We start from the raw sequence: 25,868 nt of genomic DNA on the forward strand, positions 1-25,868 counted from the left end.
TCGTTGCTGCTGGAGAAGTTTACAACAGTGCAGGCTGCTCTCGGCTCCCTCTCAGGACTACAGTGGTGGAGCTCTCCACCCCTCAGGACTCCAGTGGTGGACCTCTCCTCCCCTCAGGACTGCAGTGGTGGACCTCTCCTCCCCTCAGGACTCCAGTGGTGGACCTCTCCTCCCCTCAGGACTGCAGTGGTGGACATCTCCTCCCCTCAGGACTCCAGTGGTGGACCTCTCCTCCCCTCAGGATTCCAGTGGTGGACCTCTCCTCCCCTCAGGACTCCAGTGGTGGACCTCTCCTCCCCTCGGGACTCCAGTGGTGGACCTCTCCTCCCCTCGGGACTCCAGTGGTGGACCTCTTCTCCCCTCAGGACTCCAGTGGTGGACCTCTCCTCCCCTCAGGACTCCAGTGGTGGACATCTCCTCCCCTCAGGACTCCAGTGGTGGACCTCTCCTCCCCACACCGTCTGTTGTTTGGTTATTCCACATCTAAATTCTACATAATTTAATGTGAGTGTATATACCTACAGCTATTGGTTCTATAGACTGTGCAAAATAGCACCCTATTCTTACATAGTGCACTACTTTCTACCAGAACCTCATGGTCTTGGTCAACCATAGTGCACTGTGTAGGGGTTAGGGTGCCATCTAGGTCACATTCATAATTTTCTGTTGTTGTAAGGTTGCTGTAATGGATTTATTCTGACCATGGTCCCCTCCCTTCCTCTCATCCTCAGGTCCCCCTGTCCCTGTCTCTGGGTGGGGTACGTCACCATGGACCTCACTGAGAAACACATGTTGGACCTCTTCAAAACGTATGACCATCATGCTCCATTTCTATCTGTTTTAGTTCAGTATCTGCATCTCTAACTACATGTTAGTTAACAGACGCTCTTATCCAGAGCGACTTACAGGACGACTTTCAGAGTTCAACATTCTAATTCTATCTCCCCTCACCTACAGTACAGAACATAGAGAGTATCACAGTTCTACATTCTAATTCTATGTTCTGTACTGTAGGTGAGGGGAGATCGTGTCAGAGTTCTACATTCTAATTCTATGTTCTGTACTGTAGGTGTGGGGAGAGAGTATCAGAGTTCTACATTCTAATTCTATGTTCTGTACTGTAGGTGTGGGGAGAGAGTATCGGAGTTCTACATTCTAATTCTATCTCCCCTCATCTACAGTAAATAACATAGAAATATAATGTAGAACTCTAATACTCTCTATGTTCTGTCTCTCCCTAGTTGTGGTTATATGTGTGGTGAGATAGGGAGTATCAGAGTTCTACATGAAAGATTATGTGCCTTTGTCAACATCAAGAATTCCAACATGGCTGCTCACGCCTTGGAGAGGCTCCAGGTGAGTGGTGGGATGAAACATAATGCTGTCAAATGCATTTAACTATGTGAGATGTGCTTTCAATTATTTAGCATGCACTTTAGGAGATTGTACTTTTGGGAATATGCTATTGGTTCCTTTGTACTATTGGGACAATGCTATTGGTTCCATTGTACTATTGGGAGTAGGCTATTGGTTCCATTGTACTTTTTTGACTCTGTTATTGGTTCCATTGAACTTTTGGGACTATGCTATTGGTTCCATTTAATGTATTTTGACAGTGGCTGCTGTTGTATGTATTTTGACTGTGGCTGCTGTTGTATGTATTTTGACTTTGGTTGCTATTGTATGCATTTTGACAGTGGCTGCTGTTGTGTGTATTTTGACTGTGGATGCTGTTGTATGTATTTTGACTTTGGTTGCTATTGTATGGATTTTGTCTGTGGATGCTGTTGTATGTATTTTGACTTTGGTTGCTATTGTATGTATTTTGACTGTGGATGCTGTTGTATGTATTTTGACTTTGGTTGCTATTGCATGGATTTTGACTGTGGATGCTGTTGTATGTATTTTGACTTTGGTTGCTATTGCATGGATTTTGACTGTGGATGCTGTTGTATGTATTTTGACTTTGGTTGCTATTGCATGGATTTTGACTGTGGATGCTGTTGTATGTATTTTGACTGTGGCTGCTGTTTGTCCTACTGTCCAGGGGGTGGAGCTGGAGAGCACCAGACTGGTGATTAGGTACCCATACCGCTCGGTCCTCTCCTCAGACCTCAACACCTCCTCAGCCTCCCATAGCGCCACAGGGAAGGAAGATATCTGTCAAAACATCAACTATAATTTATAAACATATTTAAGCATTTATAATGTTTTATTCTAAATTGTTACTAATCTAGGGGCCATGAATTGTACAAAATTACAGACAACTGACAGAAGGTGGGGACAGGATTGTGTTTTTATACTGTTTGTGTCTCTCTCCCAGGCCCAGGAGGATGGATCCCATCAATGGTGATGAGTGTTTCTTCTGGAGGACCACTGGCTGTCTCTATGGTGACAAATGTCACATCAAACACAAGCCTGACCATAGAGGAAGAGACAGGAAACCATGGCAACCCTGACCACCCTGACCACCCAGACTAACCTGAACACCCTGCACATCACGCACCGTCCGGATATAACAGAGGGAGGAAGAAGAGGAGGAGGAGGAAGAACAGAATAATGAAAATGAAGATTGAGGAAGAGGGACCGTGTACCTACTTTAAAAGGGAACAGGAAGCTTGGATAGAATGGGGGTGTTGGGTGGTATCACCACTTTTGTAGTCCTCTGACACACAGAACACTGGACGTACAGTATGAGTGTGTGAAGTGTCAATCAAAGTGAAGAGCAGTGCTCCTCTGATTTCCTTTCCCCTCTCCCTCGGCCTGAGCTGTTTTTGAATTGAATTACAATTGAATATAGGGCATGTTCCAGGCAGACTATATTGCAGTCGCCTGCCAGATCTCACAATGCCTGGATAGGTGTTTGTGTTTAAGATATCAGGTAACCCGTGATTCCCGACTGCACAATCGATGATGTGGCACACAACCATTGGTTGGTGCGCACAGATTGACTGCAATGTAGTCAGCCTGGAACGCCCCAGTGTCCATGTGGTGTTGTAACATCCACACTAGACCACCTAAACTGAAACAAGTAGTGTGCTACTGTGGATATTAGAACGAGGCCCATATCTTCAGTTCAGTGAATTTATACTGTACATGTATGTTCAGTGGACTAATACATGTCTGTTCAGTGGACTAATAGATGTATGTTCAGTGGACTAATACATGTCTGTTCAGTGGACTAATACATGTCTGTTCAGTGGACTAATACATGTCTGTTCAGTGGACTAATACATGTCTGTTCAGTGGACTAATACAATTGAAGTTGACTAAAGTGACAATATGAGGAGTACAGAATGACTGTTTGAGAGCATCAATGTAAAATGACAATCTGTCTGTATCCTCTCAGCATGTGGGGGAGCTGTGTGTACAAATTACTGTTTTATTATGTAAATCAGTTGTACTAATTCATAATAAAATACAGTTTAATCAAATCATATGTAGTGTCATTATTAATGTAATGTCATTATTCAGAAAGGTTATGTATAACGGTGTTATAAAAACCAAATACAGTTTTAGCAACATGTTTGGGGAATGAACACCACCCCCACCAGAACTACTGTTTCTCAAACCTCTCAGGAGGGATCCATCTATCCCCTCTCCATATTGTAGCCACCAATGAAGAAATACAAGTAGCCTATGACATATAAGACAGACATTTCTTGTAAAGTCCCTCTCTCTCCTCATGAAGATGTTCACACCTTTCTTAAAGCCCTTCACCGACATGTTGGTTGCCAGGAAGAGACATCATGAAAACAGGAAGCCAGCTCTGCAGCACCTTTCAGCCCCTCAGTACATTAAGTTGCTGTCAACCACAGAACTCACACCCTTCTGTTTCATTCAATTCTTGGACAGTAAGCTCACCTCCCCTCTCTCTCCTCACGCTGTAAGTACGATGGATGATGTCTATCTTTTCATTATTATTTGTTTCTGGTCATCAAACTTCTGCCAGGCATGGCAATTCAAATGTTTGTTGGGCATGACAATTCCAAATTCTGCAGGGCATGACAATATTTTTATATTGTTGTTTTGTTTGGCTGTTAGCCTAGACATACATAATGTAGACCTACAAACAGATTGTTTGTCTGTTAACCTAGACATACATAATGTAAACCTACACACAGCGTGTTTGTCTGTTAACCTAGACATACATAATGTAGACCTATTTACAGTGTGTTAGTCTGTTAACCTAGACATACATCATGTAGACCTACATACAGTGTTTGTCTGTTAGCCTTGACATACATAATGTAGACCTACATACAGTGTGTTTGTCCGTTAACCTAGAGATACATAATGTAGACCTACATACAGATTGTTTGTCTGTTAGCCTAGTTATACATAATGTAGACCTACATATGGTTTGTTTGTCTGTTAACCCAGACATACATAATGTAGACCTATTTACAGAATTAGAGTGTGAGTTATGTTTTGCATGTGAATCTCTTTGTAAGATCTCTTTGGATAATGGTTTCATGTATTTTTGGGTTTATTATGTATTTTTAAGTGCAAAAAGATGATGACTTCTGTGACAGCATGGGCAGCATCACTGAGGGCTGTATCCATTTTAAAGTAGTTAATTTCCTCTTCAACTTCCATGAGTTTAATGACGTGGTTTAAAGTATAATACTTTACATGCTGTGTTGAGGACTCTGAGAGCAATAGATTGCTGTGGAGACTTTCTAGAAAATGGACTAAAGTAAGAGTGAAAATAGAAGTAAGATTGATTGACTGGATGCTTCCTAAGAGCTCAGGAATTAACATGAAACACAGTGATGGTGGGTTGTGTTTAGGAGTAGTATTAACATGAGACAGTGATGGTGGTTTGTGTTTAGGAGTAGTATTAACATGAGACACAGTGATGGTGGGTTGTGTTTCGGAGTAGTATTAACACGAGACACAGTGATGGTGGCTTGTGTTTAGGAGTAGTATTAACATGAGACACGGTGATGGTGGGTTGTGTTTAGGAGTAGTATTAACATGAGACAGTGATGGTGGGTTGTGTTTAGGAGTAGTATTAACACGAGACACAGTGATGGTGGCTTGTGTTTAGGAGTAGTATTAACATGAGACACGGTGATGGTGGGTTGTGTTTAGGAGTAGTATTAACATGAGACACAGTGATGGTGGGTTGTGTTTAGGAGTAGTATTAACATTACATTTACATTTACATTTAAGTCATTTAGCAGACGCTCTTATCCAGAGCGACTTACAAAATGGTGCATTCACCTTATGATATCCAGTGGAACAACCACTTTACAATAGTGCATCTAAATCTTTTAAGGGGGGGTTAGAAGGATTACTTTATCCTATCCTAGGTATTCCTTAAAGAGGTGGGGTTTCAGGTGTCTCCGGAAGGTGGTGATTGACTCCGCTGTCCTGGCGTCGTGAGGGAGCTTGTTCCACCATTGGGGTGCCAGAGCAGCGAACAGTTTTGACTGGGCTGAGCGGGAACTGTGCTTCCTCAGAGGTAGGGGGGCCAGCAGGCCAGTGGTGGATGAACGCAGTGCCCTTGTTTGGGTGTAGGGCCTGATCAGAGCCTGAAGGTATGGAGGTGCCGTTCCCTTCACAGCTCCGTAGGCAATCACCATGGTCTTGTAGCGGATGCGAGCTTCAACTGGAAGCCAGTGGAGAGAGCGGAGGAGCGGGGTGACGTGAGAGAACTTGGGAAGGTTGAACACCAGACGGGCTGCGGCGTTCTGGATGAGTTGTAGGGGTTTAATGGCACAGGCAGGGAGCCCAGCCAACAGCGAGTTGCAGTAATCCAGACGGGAGATGACAAGTGCCTGGATTAGGACCTGCGCCGCTTCCTGTGTGAGGCAGGGTCGTACTCTGCGAATGTTGTAGAGCATGAACCTATAGGATCGGGTCACCACCTTGATGTTAGTGGAGAACGACAGGGTGTTGTCCAGGATCACGCCAAGGTTCTTAGCACTCTGGGAGGAGGACACAAGGGAGTTGTCAACCGTGATGGCGAGATCATGGAACGGGCAGTCCTTCCCCGGGAGGAAGAGCAGCTCCGTCTTGCCGAGGTTCAGCTTGAGCTGGTGATCCGTCATCCACACTGATATGTCTGACAGACATGCAGAGATGCGATTCGCCGCCTGGTTATCAGAAGGGGGAAAGGAGAAGATTAATTGTGTGTCGTCTGCATAGCAATGATAGGAGAGACCATGTGAGGATATGACAGAGCCAAGTGACTTGGTGTATAGCGAGAATAGGAGAGAGCCTAGAACAGAGCCCTGGGGGACACCAGTGGTGAGAGCGCATGGTGCGGAGACAGATTCTCGCCACGCCACCTGGTAGGAGCGACCTGTCAGGGAGGACGCAATCCAAGCATGGGCCGCGCCGGAGATGCCCAACTCGGAGAGGGTGGAGAGGAGGATCTGATGGTTCACAGTATCAAAGGCAGCAGATAGGTCTAGAAGGATGAGAGCAGAGGAGAGAGAGTTAGCTTTAGCAGTGCGGAGAGCCTCCGTGACACAGAGAAGAGCAGTCTCAGTTGAATGCCCAGTCTTGAAACCTGACTGATTAGGATCAAGAAGGTCATTCTGAGAGAGATAGCAGGAGAGCTGGCCAAGGACGGCACGTTCAAGAGTTTTGGAGAGAAAAGAAAGAAGGGATACTGGTCTGTAGTTGTTGACATCGGAGGGATCGAGTGTAGGTTTTTTGAGAAGGGGTGCAACTCTCGCTCTCTTGAAGACGGAAGGGACGTAGCCAGCGGTCAAGGATGAGTTGATGAGCGAGGTGAGGAAGGGGAGAAGGTCTCCGGAAATGGTCTGGAGAAGAGAGGAGGGGATAGGGTCAAGTGGGCAGGTTGTTGGGCGGCCGGCCGTCACAAGACGCGAGATTTCATCTGGAGAGAGAGGGGAGAAAGAGGTCAAAGCACAGGGTAGGGCAGTGTGAGCAGGACCAGCGGTGTCGTTTGACTTAGCAAACGGCGAGTTTTCCTCCATTTCCGCTCGGCTGCCCGGAGCCTTGTTCTGTGAGCTCGTAGTGAGTCGTCGAGCCACGGAGCAGGAGGGGAGGACCGAGCCGGCCTGGAGGATAGGGGACAGAGAAAATCAAAGGATGCAGAAAGGGAGGAGAGGAGGGTTGAGGAGGCAGAATCAGGAGATAGGTTGGAGAAGGTTTGAGCAGAGGGAAGAGATGATAGGATGGAAGAGGAGAGAGTAGCGGGAGAGAGAGAGCGAAGGTTGGGACGGCGCAATACCATCCGAGTAGGGGCAGAGTGAGAAGTGTTGGATGAGAGCAAGAGGGAAAAGGATACAAGGTAGTGGTCGGAGATTTGGAGGGGAGTTGCAATGAGATTAGTGGAAGAACAGCATCTAGTAAAGATGAGGTCAAGCGTATTGCCTGCCTTGTGAGTAGGGGGGGAAGGTGAGAGGGTGAGGTCAAAAGAGGAGAGGAGTGGAAAGAAGGAGGCAGAGAGGAATGAGTCAAAGGTAGACGTGGGGAGGTTAAAGTCACCCAGAACTGTGAGAGGTGAGCCATCCTCAGGAAAGGAACTTATCAAGACGTCAAGCTCATTGATGAACTCTCCAAGGGAACCTGGAGGGCGATAAATGATAAGGATGTTAAGCTTGAAAGGGCTGGTAACTGTGACAGCATGGAATTCAAATGAGGAGATAGACAGATGGGTCAGGGGAGAAAGAGAGAATGTCCACTTGGGAGAGATGAGGATTCCAGTGCCACCACCCCGCTGGCTCGATGCTCTAGGGGTATGCGAGAACACGTGGGCAGACGAAGAGAGAGCAGTAGGAGTAGCAGTGTTATCTGTGGTAATCCATGTTTCCGTCAGCGCCAGGAAGTCTAGGGACTGGAGGGTAGCATAGGCTGAGATGAACTCAGCCTTGTTGGCTGCAGACCGGCAGTTCCAGAGGACTGCCGGAGACCTGGAACTCCACGTGGGTCGTGCGCGCTGGGACCACCAGGTTAGAGTGGCAGCGGCCACGCGGTGTGAAGCGTTTGTATGGCCTGTGCAGAGAGGAGAGAACAGGGATAGACAGACACATAGTTGACAAGCTACAGAAGTGTTGTTTCTTGTATTATTGTCTCCTGTGTCTTTAGAGAACTGTTTCACTTTGATATCCTTTTTCTTCTGTCCTGATTTTCTCTTTCTTTTCTTCTGTTAACTAGATATTCTTTGTTGTTCTTCATTAGCTAGCTAGCTTCTTCCAAAAGAGTCCCTAGCAACTGCTTAGCAACTGGTAAAAAATTCAGCTTGCTAAGATAACTACAATTTTATGAAAAATAGTTATTTTTCAAAAGCCTATCTTCTTTGTTTGTTGCTTGTTTTTTCTCCTATTCAGTCTTGCAGTTTTCTTTTGCTTTTATAACATGAGACACAGTGACAGTTGGTTGTGTTTAGGAACAGTATTGTAATGAGACACAGTGACGGTGGGTTGTATTGTGGAGTAGTATTGACGGTTTGTTGTATTTAGGAGTAGTATTAACATGAGACACAGCGAAGGTGGGTTGTGTTTAGGAGTAGTATTAACATAAGACACAGTTACAGTGGGTTGTGTTAAGGAGTAGTATTAACATGAGACACAGTGATGGTGGGTTGTGTTTAGGAGTAGTATTAACATGAGACACAGTGATGGTGGGTTGTGTTTAGGAGTAGTATTTACGTAAGAAAAAGTGATGGTGGGTTGTGTTTAGGAGCGGTATTAACATGAGACGGTTGTAGGAGTAGTATTTACGTAAGAAAAAGTGATGGTTGGTTGTGTTTAGGAGTAGTTGTAACATGAGGTAACGTGAAGGTTGTTGTGTTCATGAGTAGTATTAACATGAGACACAGTGATGGTGTGTTGTGTTTAGGAGTAGTATTAACATGAGACACAGTGATGGTGGGTTGTGTTTAGGAGTAGTATTAACATGAGACACAGTGATGGTGGGTTGTGTTTAGGAGTAGTATTAACATGAGACACAGTGATGGTGGGTTGTGTTTAGGAGTAGTATTAACATGAGACACGGTGATGGTGGGTTGTGTTTAGGAGTAGTATTAACATGAGACACAGTGATGGTGGGTTGTGTTTAGGAGTAGTATTAACATGAGACACAGTGATAGTTGGTTGTGTTTAGGAGCAGTATGGTAAATGAGACACGGTGATGGTGGGTTGTGTTAAGGAGTAGTATTAATATGAGACACAGTGATGTTGGGTTGTGTTTAGGAGTAGTTGTAACATGAGGTAACGTGATGGTTGTTGTGTTCATGAGTAGTATTAACATGAGACACAGTGATGGTGGGTTGTGTTTAGGAGTAGTATTAACATGAGACACGGTGATGGTGGGTTGTGTTTAGGAGTAGTATTAACATGAGACACAGTGATGGTGGGTTGTGTTTAGGAGTAGTATTAACATGAGACACAGTGACAGTTGGTTGTGTTTAGGAGCAGTATGGTAATGAGACACAGTGACGGTGGGTTGTATTAAAGAGTAGTATTAATATGAGACACAGTGACGTTGGGTTGTGTTTAGGAGTAGTTGTAACATGAGGTAACGTGATGGTTGTTGTGTTCATGAGTTGTATTAACATGAGACACAGGGATGGAGGGTTGTGTTTAGTAGGAATGCTAAAATGAGATGTAGTGATGGTGGGTTGTGTTTAGGAGTAGTATTAACATGAGACAACGTGATGGTGGGTTGTGTTTAGGGGTAGTATTAACATAAGACACAGTGACGGTGTCTTGTTTTAAAGAGTAGTATTAACAGGATACACAGTGACGGTGGGTTGTGTTTAGGAGTAATATTAACATTCGACACAGTGCCCAGTGGGTTGTGTTTAGGAGTAGTATTTACATGAGACACAGTGATGGTGGGTTGTGTTTAGGAGTAGTATTAACATGAGACAAGGTGATGATGGGTTGTGTTTAGGACTAATTTTAACATGAGAAACAGTGACGGTGATTTGTGTTTAGGAGTAGTATTAATGTGAGACACAGTGATGGTTTGTTGTGTTTAGGAGTAGTATTTACATGAGACACGGTGATGGTCGGTTGTGTTTAGGAGCAGTATTAACATGAGACACAGTGATGGTGGGTTGTGCTTAGGAGTAGTATTAACATGAGACACAGTGATGATGGGTTGTGTTTAGGAGTAGTATTTACGTAAGAAAAAGTGATGGTGGGTTGTGTTTAGGAGTAGTATTAACATAAGACAACATGATGGTGGGTTGTGTTTAGGGGTAGAATTAACATAAGACACAGTGACGGTGGGTTGTTTTAAAGAGTAGTATTAACATGATACACAGTGACGGTGGGTTGTGTTTAGGAGTAGTATTAACGTAATACACAGTGACGGTGGGTTGTGTTTAGGAGTAGTATTTACATGAGACACAGTGACGGTGGGTTGTGTTTAGGAGTAGTATTAACATGAGACACAGTGATGGTGGGTTGTGTTTAGGTGTTGTATTAACATGAAACACAGTGATGGTGGGTTGTGTTTAGGAGTAGTATTAACATGAAACACAGTGATGGTGGGTTGTGTTTAGGAGTAGTATTAACATGAAACACAGTGATGGTGGGTTGTGTTTAGGAGTAGCATTAACATGAGACACAGTGATGGTGGGTTGTGTTTAGAAGTAGGATTAATATGAGACACAGTGATGGTGGGGTGTGTTTAGAAGTAGGATTAATATGAGACACAGTGATGGTGGGTTGTGTTTAGGAGTAGTATTAACATGAGACAGTGATGGTGGGTTGTGTTTAGGAGTAGTATTAACATGAGACACAGTGATGGTTGGTTGTGTTTAGGAGTATAATTAACATGACAGTGATGGGGGGTTGTGTTTAAGAGTAGTATTAACATGAGACACAGTGATGGTGGGTTGTGTTTAGGAGTAGTATTAACAAGAGACACAGTGATGGTGGGTTGTGTTTAGGAGTAGTATTAACATGACAGTGATGGTGTGTTGTGTTTAGGAGTAGTATTAACATGAGACACAGTGATGGTGCGTTGTGTTTAGGAGTAGTATTAACAAGAGACACAGTGATGGTGGGTTGTGTTTAGGAGTAGTATTAACATGAGACACAGTGATGGTGGGTTGTGTTTAGGAGTAGTATTAACATGAGACACTGTGATGGTGGGTTGTGTTAAGGAGTAGTATTAACAAGAGACACAGTGATGGTGGGTTGTGTTTAGAAGTAGGATTAATATGAGACACAGTGATGGTGGGGTGTGTTTAGAAGTAGGATTAATATGAGACACAGTGATGGTGGGTTGTGTTTAGGAGTAGTATTAACATGAGACAGTGATGGTGGGTTGTGTTTAGGAGTAGTATTAACATGAGACACAGTGATGGTTGGTTGTGTTTAGGAGTATAATTAACATGACAGTGATGGGGGGTTGTGTTTAAGAGTAGTATTAACATGAGACACAGTGATGGTGGGTTGTGTTTAGGAGTAGTATTAACAAGAGACACAGTGATGGTGGGTTGTGTTTAGGAGTAGTATTAACATGACAGTGATGGTGTGTTGTGTTTAGGAGTAGTATTAACATGAGACACAGTGATGGTGCGTTGTGTTTAGGAGTAGTATTAACAAGAGACACAGTGATGGTGGGTTGTGTTTAGGAGTAGTATTAACATGAGACACAGTGATGGTGGGTTGTGTTTAGGAGTAGTATTAACATGAGACACTGTGATGGTGGGTTGTGTTAAGGAGTAGTATTAACAAGAGACACAGTGATGGTGGGTTGTGTTTAGGAGTAGTATTAACATGACAGTGATGGTGGGTTGTGTTTAGGAGTAGTATTAACATGAGTCACAGTGATGGTGGGTTGTGTTTAGGAGTAGTATTAACATGAGACAGCGATGGTGGGTTGTGTTTCGGAGTAGTATTAACATGAGACACAGTGATGGTGGGTTGTGTTTAGGAGTAGTATTAACATGAAACACAGTGATGGTGGGTTGTGTTTAGGAGTAGCATTAACATGAGACACAGTGATGGTGGGTTGTGTTTAGAAGTAGGATTAATATGAGACACAGTGATGGTGGGGTGTGTTTAGAAGTAGGATTAATATGAGACACAGTGATGGTGGGTTGTGTTTAGGAGTAGTATTAACATGAGACAGTGATGGTGGGTTGTGTTTAGGAGTAGTATTAACATGAGACACAGTGATGGTTGGTTGTGTTTAGGAGTATAATTAACATGACAGTGATGGTGGGTTGTGTTTAGGAGTAGTATTAACATGAGACACAGTGATGGTGGGTTGTGTTAAGGAGTAGTATTAACATGAGACAGTGATGGTGGGTTGTGTTTAGGAGTAGTATTAACATGAGACACAGTGATGGTGGGTTGTGTTTAGGAGTAGTATTAACAAGAGTCACAGTGATGGTGGGTTGTGTTTAGGAGTAGTATTAACATGAGAACAGCGATGGTGGGTTGTGTTTCGGAGTAGTATTAACATGAGACACAGTGATGGTGGGTTGTGTTTAGGAGTAGTATTAACATGAGACACAGTGATGGTGGGTTGTGTTTAGGAGTAGTATTAACAAGAGACACAGTGATGGTGGGTTGTGTTTAGGAGTAGTATTAACATGACAGTGATGGTGGGTTGTGTTTAGGAGTAGTATTAACATGAGTCACAGTGATGGTGGGTTGTGTTTAGGAGTAGTATTAACATGAGACACAGTGAAGGTGGGTTGTGTTTAGCAGTAGTATTAACATGAGACACAGTGATGGTGGGTTGTGTTTAGGAGTAGTATTAACATGAACACAGTGATGGTGGGTTGTGTTTAGGAGTAGTATTAACATGAGACACAGTGATGGTGGGTTGTGTTTAGGAGTAGTATTAACATGAGACACAGTGATGGTGGGTTGTGTTTAGGAGTAGTATTAACATGAGACACAGTGATGGTGGGTTGTGTTTAGGAGTAGTATTAACATGAGACACAGTGATGGGGGGTTGTGTTTAGGAGTAGTATTAACATGAGACAGTGATGGTGGGTTGTGTTTAGGAGTAGTATTAACATGAGACACAGTGATGGTGGGTTGTGTTTAGGAGTAGTATTAACATGAGACACAGTGATGGTGGGTTGTGTTTAGGAGTAGTATTAACATGAGACACAGTGATGGTGGGTTGTGTTTAGGAGTAGTATTAACACGAGCACAGTGATGGTGGGTTGTGTTTAGGAGTAGTATTAACATGAGACACAGTGATGGTGGGTTGTGTTTAGGAGTAGTATTAACATGACAGTGATGGTGGGTTGTGTTTAGGAGTAGTATTAACATGACAGTGATGGGGGGTTGTGTTTAGGAGTAGTATTAACACGAGACACAGTGATGATGGGTTGTGTTTAGGAGTAGTATTAACATGACAGTGATGGGGGGTTGTGTTTAGGAGTATAATTAACATGACAGTGATGGGGGGTTGTGTTTAGGAGTAGTATTAACACAACAGTGAATTTGTTTGTTTAGATAAACACAATCACTTTCCTGTTCTCTTTTCCTGTCTATCCTCTGACAGGCCACCTGAATCATATTAGAAATGTATAAATGCACATTAGATTATACAGAATATGGTTCTCTGTAACTCATATGGTAGAACATGGCACCTGCATCGTGATGGGTTTGGTTCCCTGGACCACCCATATGTAAAATATATGCACATATAACTAACTGTAAGTCGCTTTGGATAAAGGCATCTGCTAAATGGCATAATTTATGGACAGCAGACTACAATAGACTACACAGTCAATACAGCAGACTATGGTGATGTTCATTGATGCCTCTGCTAGATAAAGCTAATACCAGTACTGTACAACAGAGGAGGCTGGTGGGCAGAGATATAGGAGGAATGGCTGGAATGAATGGAACACTATCCGTACATTTTATTCATATTACTGTACAAATGAATAGGGACATCAGGACAGGAGGCTGCAGTAATGTTGAGAGGCCAGTAGGGAGATCTCTAGTCTAGAACACTGGAACCTTCAGTACCACTTTGATACTGCTGATGAGGAGTGTAAATTGAATGGGTTTGTAGAATAGAATGAATGACATCATGGAACTGACCAAATGTAAATGGAACTTTGACCTGTTCCATGTAGAACTCAGAGGGACAAGGCAACACATTCTAAGATATTATAAACATTCTATATAGAATAGTCAACATATTGTTAACATGGTGCTGTATTTAATGAAAAGTGGTAATGGGGGACATTTTGTCCATTTTAGAAATGTAGGGTCCACTCTAATACAGTAACCTCCCTTTTCTGACATGTTGTTCTGATTGTCATGCATGTTAATGACTTAAAGAGGAAGGAAAGGACAGTTCTGTTTCAGCTACTTTTGTGCTGACTACTTTAAGCTTCCTGTTGTGTTCGTTTCATGTTAATTCATTCTGTGTTCCCGGTCCAAAATGACCGCCCCATTATAGCTGATTATAAATCCATAATAACACATATATTATCACCTAATGTTGTGATAGATCTTTTATCAACTTAAATTATTGTGAACATTACAAGTTTTGAACTTCTATTTGCTATTTATAGGCTGTAGGCCTCATTGACCTGAGCTCATACAATTCGTTTTTGAGTAAAAAAGCATAATGTATGGATTATTTTGACTATAACAAATACTCAGATGAAACATATTGTGTTGTTTATCACAGACTACTTTGTGTCAAAGTTTAACAAGGACTCTCTCCTCCTCATCAGTGTCATGATCAAAGATATGATCAAGAGCCTCACATACAGTATATCGTTTGGTCATTGTGCTGCCACAGAATGAATTGTGAGCAAGGCCTCAAAAAGATGTATATACCAGAGCAATGTAAAAAGTTCTATATATTATTGAAACAATGTTGTGATTGTTTGTGAAAATGCCAACAGGTGTGGTTCCCGTGGGGGAAAGATTCTATTGGGGAAATGTTCCCGTGGGGATTGCCATGGAAGCCAGGAAGGGGAGTGAGGTGTGTGTGTGTGTGTGTGTGTGTGTGTGTGTGTGTGTGTGTGTGTGTGTGTGTGTGTGTGTGTGTGTGTGTGTGTGTGTGTGTGTGTGTGTTTACAAAACATTTACATTGTTTTGGAGAGCAATAGTGGTTTATTCACCTTCAATATCATCATCATGTCTGTACAAAATAAACACAGACACTTTCAGAAGGAGCAATGTCCTGTTACATGAAATATTATTTATTGCCATTTTAAAACACATCATGCAGACACAATATGACATCATGGATGTTTGGAGTGTTGAAGGTAGTTCCATCAGCGAGGGCATTCCACTCCGGAACACAGAAAGATGGAACATACCGGAATGTTCCATGATTGATAATATTACATCTCACAGTTAACAAGTTCAGATTATTTGTTGATTTAAAGCCTTTGTCCTTAGATGAATATCCACAATTTTGTCCAATGAGTAGTTAGAGAATAGAATACATCATTGTTTAGTGAGAATGTGATGTCATATGTTTCTTGACCCCCTAACTAGTGTCAAACTATCCCAGGTAGGAAGAGAGGGATGAGGGGTGGATGGGAGAGAGGAGATCCAATGGAGAGGTATCGTTTACCCCCCTGACAGCCCCATTGAGTCTGTTTTTGGGATAGAACATGGGGAGGGGGCAGTTGGGGTAAATATTGGCGTCCCTTCAATAGGCCACACCCACAAGAAGTGTCACTAAATGACGTTGTTGAACAGATGCATGGACTGCATGATGTAATCATCCTGGCCTGGAGGCAGGAAGGGACAAAAAGCACAACGGGTAAGAAGCAGCTGGAGAGAAGGTTTAATTATATTTCCATGTATCTCTTTCCTCCTAGAAACTCTGTTGTATAAGAACCCAAAGTGAACCGGAGGGCCTTGTTGTGGTCACAATAACAACCCTTTGTCAGACATCCCTGTGGTCCTTCACACATTCCTGAGTCAGTACCTAGGGATTAGTAGAGGTCATCCAGACCGTTTTTACATGTATAAACAGTTGGATCTCGTCTGAGCGGTTAGTTGACAATGCCGAGACCCGCTACGTACTTAATGCTGATTGGTTTAGGTTCTGTCCACTATAGTGCTGTCTGGTCAGAACATGGTGTTGAGGCCCGTCACTCTACTCTTGATGGTCACCACCACCACATACATGCAGACACAGCTGTTTCCATTTGAATATATTTTATATTATTGTGTGGTTATATTCACTGGTCTCAGACTTCAGTAAGGAACTGCATGTCAAAAGTCTGTCAGCAACACAACACCACTTCTCAAGACTAAAGATGCCATGCACTAACTAAAGGTGAGGGGAGGCGGTGTCCTGCAGCGCATCCAAGCACCCTGATTGGTTGGATGAACACCGGGTGCAAAGGGTGATTGACAGGGATGCAGGCCAGTCAAGTTGAGAGGGCATGCAAATGCACACAGTCATACCAGGCCCATAGGGCTCTGGTCAAAGGTAGTGCACTAAATAGGGATTATGGTGCCATTTAGGACGCAGTCAGTGTAACAGAATGACAGTGGCATGGTGTACTACTACAAACATGTGTTTGTGTGCTTCAATGTGACTTTGTCGAGTAGCCAGTGTTGTGTTTCACCATTCTATCTGATGTATTGTCAGTTTGTAATGTTGTTATTAGTCCAACATTATTGAGGACATTATCATTAGGATGGTGCAGTAAGGTTCAGATGCCAGTAGGGAGATCTCTAGTCTAGAACACTGGAACCTTCACTACCACTTTGATGCAGCTGATGAGGAGTGTAAATTGAATGGGTTTGTAGAAAAGAAGGAAAATCTAATGAAAGGCGTAGACCATGAAATGCTTACTTACAAGTCCATGGAACTGGCCAACAGTTAGCAGCATACCACCCTGCATCCCACTACTAGCTTGCTTCTGAAGCTAAGCAGTGTTCACCCTGGTCAGTCCCTGGATGGGAGACCAGAAGCTACTGGAAGTGGTGTTGGAGAGCCAGAAGGAGGCACTCTTTCCTCTGGTCTAAAAATATACATCCCAATGCCCCATGGTAGTGATTGGGGACATTGCCCTGTGTAGGGTGCTGTCTTTTGGATAGGATGTTAAACGGGTGTCCTGACTCTCTGTTGTCACTAAAGGTCCCATGCCACTTATTGTAAGAGTAGGGGTGTTAACCCTGGTGTCCACTGCTAAAATTCACAATCTGGCCCTCATGCCACCTAATCATCCCCAGATTTGAATTGGCTCATTCATCCCCCTTTTAAATATTCCCCAGGTTGTTGCTGTAAATGAGAATTTTACCTACCTGGTAAAATAAGGCTTAGATAAATAATAATAAATATATAGAACTTTGACCTGTTCCATGTAGAACTGAGAGGGGCAAGGCAACACATTCTAAGATATTATAAACATTCTAAATAGTAGGCTATAGTAAACACATTCTAAGGTATTATAAACATTCCAAATAGTAGACTATAGTAAACACATTCTAAGGTATTATAAACATTCCAAATAGTTGGCTATAGTAAACACATTCTAAGATATTATAAACATTCCAAATAGTAGACTATAGTAAACACATTCTAAGATATTATAAACATTCCAAATAGTAGACTATAGTAAACACATTCTAAGATATTATAAACATTCCAAATAGTAGGCTATAGTAAACACATTCTAAGATATTATAAACATTCTAAATAGTAGGCTATAGTAAACACATTCTAAGATATTATAAACATTCCAAATAGTAGACTATAGTAAACACATTCTAAGATATTATAAACATTCTAAATAGTAGGTTATAGTCAACACTATTCTGACGTGCTTTTCTGCATGTCATGCATGTTAATGTCTTACAGAACTGTCCTTTCCTTCCTCTTTATCAGCTACTTGTGTTCTGACTACTTTAAATACAGTCGTATGAAAAAGTTTGGGCACCCCTGACTATAAATAATTGGGTTTTTGGATCAGCAATTTCATTTTGATCTATCAAATAACTGATAGACACAGTAATATTTCAGTAGTGATATGAAGTTTATTGGATTAACAGAAAATGTGCAATATGCGTTAAAACCAAATTAGACAGGTGCATAAATTTGGGCACCCCAATAGAGAAATCACATCAATATTTAGTAGAGCCTCCTTTTGCTAAAATAACAGCCTCTAGATGCTTCCTATAGCCTCTAATGAGTGTGTGGATTCTGGATGAAGGTATTTTGGACCATTCCTCCTTCCAAAACATCTCCAGTTCAGTTAGGTTTGATGGTTTTCGAGCATGGACAGCCCGCTTCAAATCATCCCACAGATTCTCAATGATATTCAGGTCTGGGGACTGGGATGGCCATTCCAGAACATTGTACTTGTTCCTCTGCATAAATGCCCGGGTAGATTTTGAGCAGTGTTTTGGGTCGTTGTCTTGTTGAAATATCCAGCCCCGGCGTAACTTCAACTTTGTGACTGATTCTTCAACATTATTCCCAAGAATCTGCTGATATTGAGTGGAATCCATGCGACCCTCAACTTTAACAAGATTCCCAGTACCGGCACTGGCCACACAGCCCCACAGCATGATGGAACCCCCACCAAATGTTACTGTTGGTAGCAAGTGTTTTTCTTGGAACGCTGTGTTCTTTTGCCGCCATGCATAACGTCCCTTGTTATGACCAAATAACTCAATCTTTGTTTCATCAGTCCACAGAACCTTATTCCAAAATGAAGCTGGCTTGTCCAAATGTGCGTTTGCATACCTCAAGCGACTCTGTTTGTGGCATGTGTGTAGAAAAGGCTTCTTCCGCATCACTCTCCCATACAGCTTCTCCTTGTGCAAAGTGCGCTGAATTGTTGAACGATGCACAGTGACACCATCTGCAGCAAGATGATGTTGTAGGTCTTTGGAGGTGGTCTGTGGGCTGTTTTTGACCGTTCTCACCATCCTTCGCCTTTGCCTCACCGATATTTTACTTGGCCTGCCACTTCTGGCCTTAACAAGAACTGTGCCTGTGGTCATCCATTTCCTCACTATGTTTCTCACAGTGGACACTGACAGCTTACATCTCTGCGATAGCTTTTTGTAGCCTTCCTCTAAACCATAATGTTGAACAATCTTTGTTTTCAGGTCATTTGAAAGTTGTTTTGAGGCCCCCACGTTGCCACTCTTCAGAGGAGAGTCAAAGAGAACAACAACTTGCAATTGGCCACCTTAAATACCTTTCCTCATGATTGGATGCACTTGTCTATGAAGTTCAAGGCTTAATGAGCTCACCAAACCAATTGTGTTCCAATACAGGTATTCAAATCAACAGAATGACAAGGGTGCCCACATTTTTGCAGAGCCTATTTTTCACATCTGATTTAATTTCATACAACTTAATATTGCTACACTAAACATCTTTGTCTGGATAATACCCCAGTACTCAGCTTTTATTAGAAAATGAATGGCATGCCACTGTGATCATTTTCTGTGACGACAGAGTAAATTATTATGCAGCCTCAGAGGGGTGCCCAAACTTTTTCATACGACTGTATGTATCAACCACAGAACTGACACATACTAGCAGTTCCCACTCACTACCAGTCAGTTGACTCACTGTACAAGACCTCTCCCCTTCACTCTGTAAGTACTCTTGATTTCTTGAAATATAGTTGTTTGTTTTTAGCCATAAGTCATGTACTCAAGGGTCTCAGAGTTGGAGTGCTGATCTAGGATCAGGTCCTGCTGGTCCATATAAATATGATCTAAATGGGAAACTAATCCTAGATCCTACTCCTATAAAAGGTATGTGTGACTTGTTGTGTAGTCTCACAGCTTGGGGATAGGAGCTATCATTCAACCTGGTGGTAACTGCCTTGCTCAAATTGGCAGATTTTTCCACCTTGCCAGGTCGGGGATTTGAACCAGCAATGTTTCAGTTACTGGCTCAACTCTCTTAATCGCTATGCTACCTGCCGATATCGCTGACACAGACCATATTACCAAACTATTATAATGATGTTATTTACACACCATCCACTCAAGGCTGTGATGATGATGTGTTGTTATACTGCATCCCAAATGTCACCATATTCCCTTTAGAGTGCACTACTTTTGACTAGAGCCCTACCTGCTGCCCCTGATGGTATGTATGTAGTTATTCACCAGCTATAGAGTGAGTTGTTGATTATGTTTCTAAGACTGCAGGGTGGGAGATGCAACAATGGCCTTGAGAACAGCAGGAAGTGTGTTGGTGGTCTTTCTCTGGTCTGTAGCAGGTATGGTCTCATTCTTATCGTTTAGTTGCTCTGTTTAATAATCTACAGACATTTCTAAAAGGATAAGAATCATAATGTTATTCTGGTGTGTTCTGTTAGGAGTCTCCACTTCACTTAAATAGTTATCTTTCACACCTCACTGAGTGATGCTTATCTGTGGTTTCCATTCACACTCAAATCAGGAACTATGGCAACAAAGTGTGGTAAAACCCTACCTTCAGTGTGAGCCAATAGACCTTGTCTTCATTCTGATACCATTGTGTTATGTGACTGTGTTTCAGTAGTACTGGGTCAGAATGGCTGGAGTGTTACATACACCACTCAGAGTATCTGTGTCTTGGAGGGGTCAACAGTGGAGCTGTCCTGCTCTATCAGATATCCCAGTGGTACAGTCACATCAACCGTCTGGTTCACTAAATGGGGGACTGGTGTAGAATCTGAAGATCTAGGTCAGAACCCAGAGTATGCAGGTCGTCTGGAGTATCATGGGGATAAGAAGAATGGTCACAACCTGAGAATCACAGACCTGAGAGAGAAAGACTCAGCTACGTACAAGATTTATAACAGATTTATAACAGATCAGACTGGAGGGAAATATACTGGTGATCCTGGAGTCTCTCTGTCTGTCACAGGTACAGTAACATTCTATATACTGGTGATCCTGGAGTCACTCTGTCTGTCACAGGTACAGTAACATTCTATATACTGGTGATCCTGGAGTCACTCTGTCTGTCACAGGTACAGTAACATTCTATATACTGGTGATCCTGGAGTCACTCTGTCTGTCACAGGTACAGTAACATTCTATATACTGGTGATCCTGGAGTCTCTCTGTCTGTCACAGGTACAGTAACATTCTATATACTGGTGATCCTGGAGTCTCTCTGTCTGTAACAGGTACAGTAACATTCTATATACTGGTGATCCTGGAGTCACTCTGTCTGTCACAGGTACAGTAACATTCTATATACTGGTGATCCTGGAGTCACTCTGTCTGTCACAGGTACAGTAACATTCTATATACTGGTGATCCTGGAGTCACTCTGTCTGTAACAGGTACAGTTACATGCTTTATACTGCTTTATACTGCTGTCTTTTGAATTAATATCTACTGTCCATTTCGGTCTAGAAATTGGATTTGTATGTATGAAACAGATTGAAGAATGAAATGAGTATGAGAATGTCTTGCATCATGTGATTAAACTATAGAACAGGTGATTCAGGGTTTTAATGTTGTGATCTACTCCAGCTCTGCAGGTGAAGGTGACTCCACCACTGTCGGCAATGTCGAAGACTCTGACCTGTATCACCACCTGTACTCTGACTGGTAACCCCACCTACATCTGGTACAAGAATGGACAACATCTAGATGAGAGCACCTCCCCCCCAGTACAAAGACCCAGTCTCCAGTAACTATGTAGACAGTTACTCCTGTGCTGTAAAAGGCCATGAGGATCTCCACTCTCCTGCAGTGTGTGAGTGTTTCTTTAATTAACAATACCGTACAACCTCTGTGTGTGTTGGTTTCACTTTGTCATTTGAGAACTTTTAGCATTTCTAGAAAGAACTGAGAATATAATCCAGTTGTCCTCTTGTTATGTCACTGTGTTTCAGGTGTTCAGGGTCAGATCTGCTACAGAGTAACTTACACCAAGAGGAGAATCTGTGTCTTGAAGGGGTCAACAGTGGACATATCCTGTACTTATGTTGGTTATTATTCCACCACATCAACATTCTGGTTTAGAAGTGATAAGTCGACCCCTGAAGACCTAACCAGAGACCCAGGGTATACAGGTCGTGTGAAGTACACTGGAACATACAGAGGTCCCTTCACCCTGAGAATCACAGATCTGAGAGAGGAGGACTCAGCTGAGTATCGCTTCACTTTTAAAACATACAACTTTGAATGGGGTCATAGTTTCCCAGGAACAACTCTGTCTGTCACAGGTAATACTACACTGTATGATACAACTGTAAATCATATTGAATTACAGGAGAAAATAAATGAACCATCCTGTTAACACAGAGGTGTATGTGGTTTTATACATATTGTTTCAGGTCTGCAGGTGAAGGTGACTCCTGCTGCAGAGGGACAGAAGACACTGACCTGTATCACCACCTGTACTCTGACTGACAACCCCACCTACATCTGGTACAAGAATGGACAGAATGTACAAGATAACTCCTCCCCCATGTACTCCATCAGCAGTGAGGATGCAGACAGTTACTACTGTGCTGTAAAAGGCCAAGAGGATCTCAGATCTCCTGCAGTGTGTGAGTACAGTGCAACAAAATAGTACAGTATTCTATTTGATTTGATTTCTACTTAGCAAGTATCATGCACTCAGGCAAAATAGACATGCCTTACTTTATCAATCATTTTACAACAAAAATATTTTTTTTTACTAATTGTTAATACTACTTTGACAAAATGTTTGGTATTTTACATCAGATAAACCAAAGAAGACCTCAGTGTCAGTCAGTCCCTCTGGTGAAATAGTGGAGGGCAGTTCAGTGACTCTGACCTGCAGCAGTGATGCCAACCCACCTGTGGACAAATACACCTGGTACAAGAAGAATGGAGCTTCACTGACAGGATCTGAAAAGACATACAATTTCACCACCATCAGCTCTGAGGACAGTGGAGAATACTACTGTGAGGCTGAGAATAAATGTGGACATCTCAACTCTTCTTCTGTGTCTGTGGACGTTCAGTGTTAGTACATCTAACCTCATCTTTTGATCAGAGGATCAAATTTAAATTCATATTTCAAGAACAAGTAAAACACTATTTAAAACAATGTTGCTACATATTGTCCACCAGATGACCCAAAGAGCACCTCAGTGTCAGTCAGTCCCTCTGGTGAAATAGTGGAGGGCAGTTCAGTGACTCTGACCTGCAGCAGTGATGCCAACCCACCTGTGGACAAATACACCTGGTACTTTCAAAATGAGACTTTTCTAAATGGATTTGGACAGATGTACAACATAAGTAAGTTCAAGTCTAAGGACAATGGACATTACCACTGTGAGGCCCAGAATGGAAGAGGATCTAGGAACTCTACAGCTCTGATGATCATTTTACCAGGTGAACTTTCATCTTCAATATTTCAATACAAAATGACATTTCATGCTCATCTTAATAATTGTACATTGGCTTATCATACTTTGTTTTATAATTATATATACGTTGAGATTAGATCAGTTAACAGATGTTGTATTATTGTCCTGGACTACGTTTATGTTCAGTTTATAAAATGCCAGTACTCATATCATCCATATTATATTATAGAGAAACAAACATCAGTTCTGAATGCAGCTGTAGGAATCATAGTGGTTGTTCTGGTTCTCATCCTCTGTATCTCTGGCTTCATGTGGTTCAGGTGAGTGATTCTTTTAAAGATTATTTCACTCCTAACTCTTTTTTATTAACTTAATTTGTTCATTGATTTATTGATTCATTATTTCAGTAATAAATTCATTCATTCACAAACCAGGAAGAAGTCCTCGATATCCACCTCTGACACAAGAGACACAGCAGATGATGAACAGGTGAGTCTGTTTGAATCAGAAGATGACTGTGATGACTTTATATGCTTAGTGGGACTTTACACTCCTCATGTTGTCTGTCCTCTCACCCCATCAGGGAGACTCTAGTCCAGTGTATGACAACATCTCAGGCATGGCCATGACCCCTACTGCAGCACAGACAGCAGCCACAGACGACCAGGATGATGTTCACTACGCCAGCATCCACTTTTCTCGCTCCAAATACGAGGAAGTGCCTCTGTACTCCACCGTCCAGCTGCCTCAACCACAGAAACAGGATGAGGATGTCCAATACGATGCTGTGAATTTCAACCTCCCCAGTGCTGCCACCCAGTGAGCATATTCTGCCATTACAACAACATAGAGTCAATACTAGAACATTGTGAATACACAGCATTAAAGGAGAGGTTTGTTTGTTTACAACCAAATCTGGATGTCCAGTACGCTGCTGCTGGTGGGGGGAGGTGGAGGTGGGGGGGGGGGGGCATTATCACCTTGGCTGCTGAGGGTTATTTCACCTCAGTCCATCTACAAACACTTAGCCTATTAGCTTTACAGTTGTAATGTTATACACCTAAAATGGAGGAAATATGGGAAATGATTCACACTGACACACTAATCATTTACAAAATAGCCTCCAATACCCTACTCAAAAAAATTGGATGCAGTCTATCACAGTGCCATCTGTTTTGTCACCAAAGCCCCAAATACTACCCACCACTGCGACCTGTACGCTCTCGTTGGCTGGCCCTCGCTTCATACTCATCGCCAAACTCACTGGCTCCAGGTCATCTACAAGACCCTGCTAGGTAAAGTCCCCCCTTATCTCAGCTCACTGGTCACCATAGCAGCACCCACCTGTAGCACGCGCTCCAGCAGGTATATCTCTCTGGTCACCCCCAAAGCCAATTCCTCCTTTGGCCGTCTCTCCTTCCAGGTCTCTGCTGCCAATGACTGGAACGAACTACAAAGATCTCTGAAACTGGAAACACTTATCTCCCTCACTAGCTTTAGTAGTAGCGTATTTGTTGCTCCTGCTGAGGTAGGCTCTATTTAACGTTAGCCAGCTAGAAGGATGAAGTAAGAAGCTAAGTAATACTAACCAGAACCCTTCAATGTTACTGCAATATAAGTCTCTGCCATCAGCTATCCCCTCAACCTGAATGACTGACATACATTATGTATCTATAAGAGACTATTTACCAGCTGTGCACTCATTCTCTGAGAGGGATTTTTTGATTGGGGGATTTCTTTAGACATGACAGGACGGTTTTAAAAATTGCCTTTTGTCCGATGTCTCGCAAACACAATGTTAGCAGAGCAACAGTGAATTATTATCCTTCTGAGAAAATGGTGAATGTGCTGCTAAAAAGGCAAATCAGGGAGGCAAATCCGGGGGACGCAGGAGAACATGACAAACAAACCACAGTTCATGAATCCAGTCGTTCTCAAAGAGGCAGGCGTGATTAGTCAGATCAAGAATATAAGCGTTCTGAGCTTTGACCAACGCTGGGAGCAATATTTAGATGTTGATCCCTAATTATTTTTCTTTATTGTGTACTGTATTTGTATTGGGCTATTATTATTAGTTTTAAATTAGAAAATAATTACGAGGTCTGAACCTCTGTGTTCTCATATGTAGTTACGGCCATATGCTCATTGGAGGAGTAGACAATGATGATGTCATCAATAATGCATATTCTGCATTAAGGTAATTCATGCCTCAACAACAGAAACAGGATGAGGATGTGCAATAAGCTGTTGTGAAATGTAACCGCCTCACTGCTGCCACCCGGTGACCATATTCTGCACTAAGGTCATTCATATGCTGCTGTTTATTGTAGGGGATGTCATCAATAAGCAAAACAATTTGCCCCTAGTGACCACTAGTGATGTTATATCCTTAAACTATGAACCCAACAATGGACATCTCAAGACAATTACTATGACAAAAATGAGGGAGTGATTTTTTAGGAAGTTTTCTCTCGCTGCGATCCAAATGGCACACTGTTCCCTATTTAGTGCACTCCTTTTGACCTGAGTTGGGATGCGGATTTTGTTTAATTTCTGTTTCTCTCTCTTCAGACCCGTGGCGGCACAAGCAGTTGAGGAGGACCGCTCTGAGATCTACAGTAGAATCAACAAACCCAGAACCAAGAAGACCTGA

At 42.5% G+C, this 25,868-nt stretch overlaps 1 protein-coding gene and 1 long non-coding RNA gene across 2 annotated transcripts in view; both read left to right on the plus strand.

Annotated features, from left to right (window-relative positions):
* LOC123733174 (B-cell receptor CD22-like) overlaps positions 1–25,868 on the plus strand; it is a 56,914-nt gene extending 31,046 nt beyond the window's left edge. Inside the window, exons 3-6 of the mRNA XM_045712570.1 lie at positions 23,445–23,535; positions 23,650–23,704; positions 23,799–24,034; positions 25,787–25,868. Of these exons, the coding sequence (XP_045568526.1) occupies positions 23,445–23,535; positions 23,650–23,704; positions 23,799–24,034; positions 25,787–25,868 (464 nt within the window). The remainder of the gene's footprint in view (positions 1–23,444; positions 23,536–23,649; positions 23,705–23,798; positions 24,035–25,786) is intronic.
* LOC123733178 (uncharacterized) lies at positions 19,470–22,420 on the plus strand. The gene is made up of 3 exons (XR_006763647.1): positions 19,470–19,517; positions 20,075–20,152; positions 22,211–22,420. It is a non-coding gene; the product is annotated as an uncharacterized lncRNA (long non-coding RNA).

Source organism: Salmo salar, unplaced genomic scaffold, assembly GCF_905237065.1.
Source record: "Salmo salar unplaced genomic scaffold, Ssal_v3.1, whole genome shotgun sequence".
NCBI classification, from domain to species: Eukaryota; Metazoa; Chordata; class Actinopteri; order Salmoniformes; family Salmonidae; genus Salmo; species Salmo salar.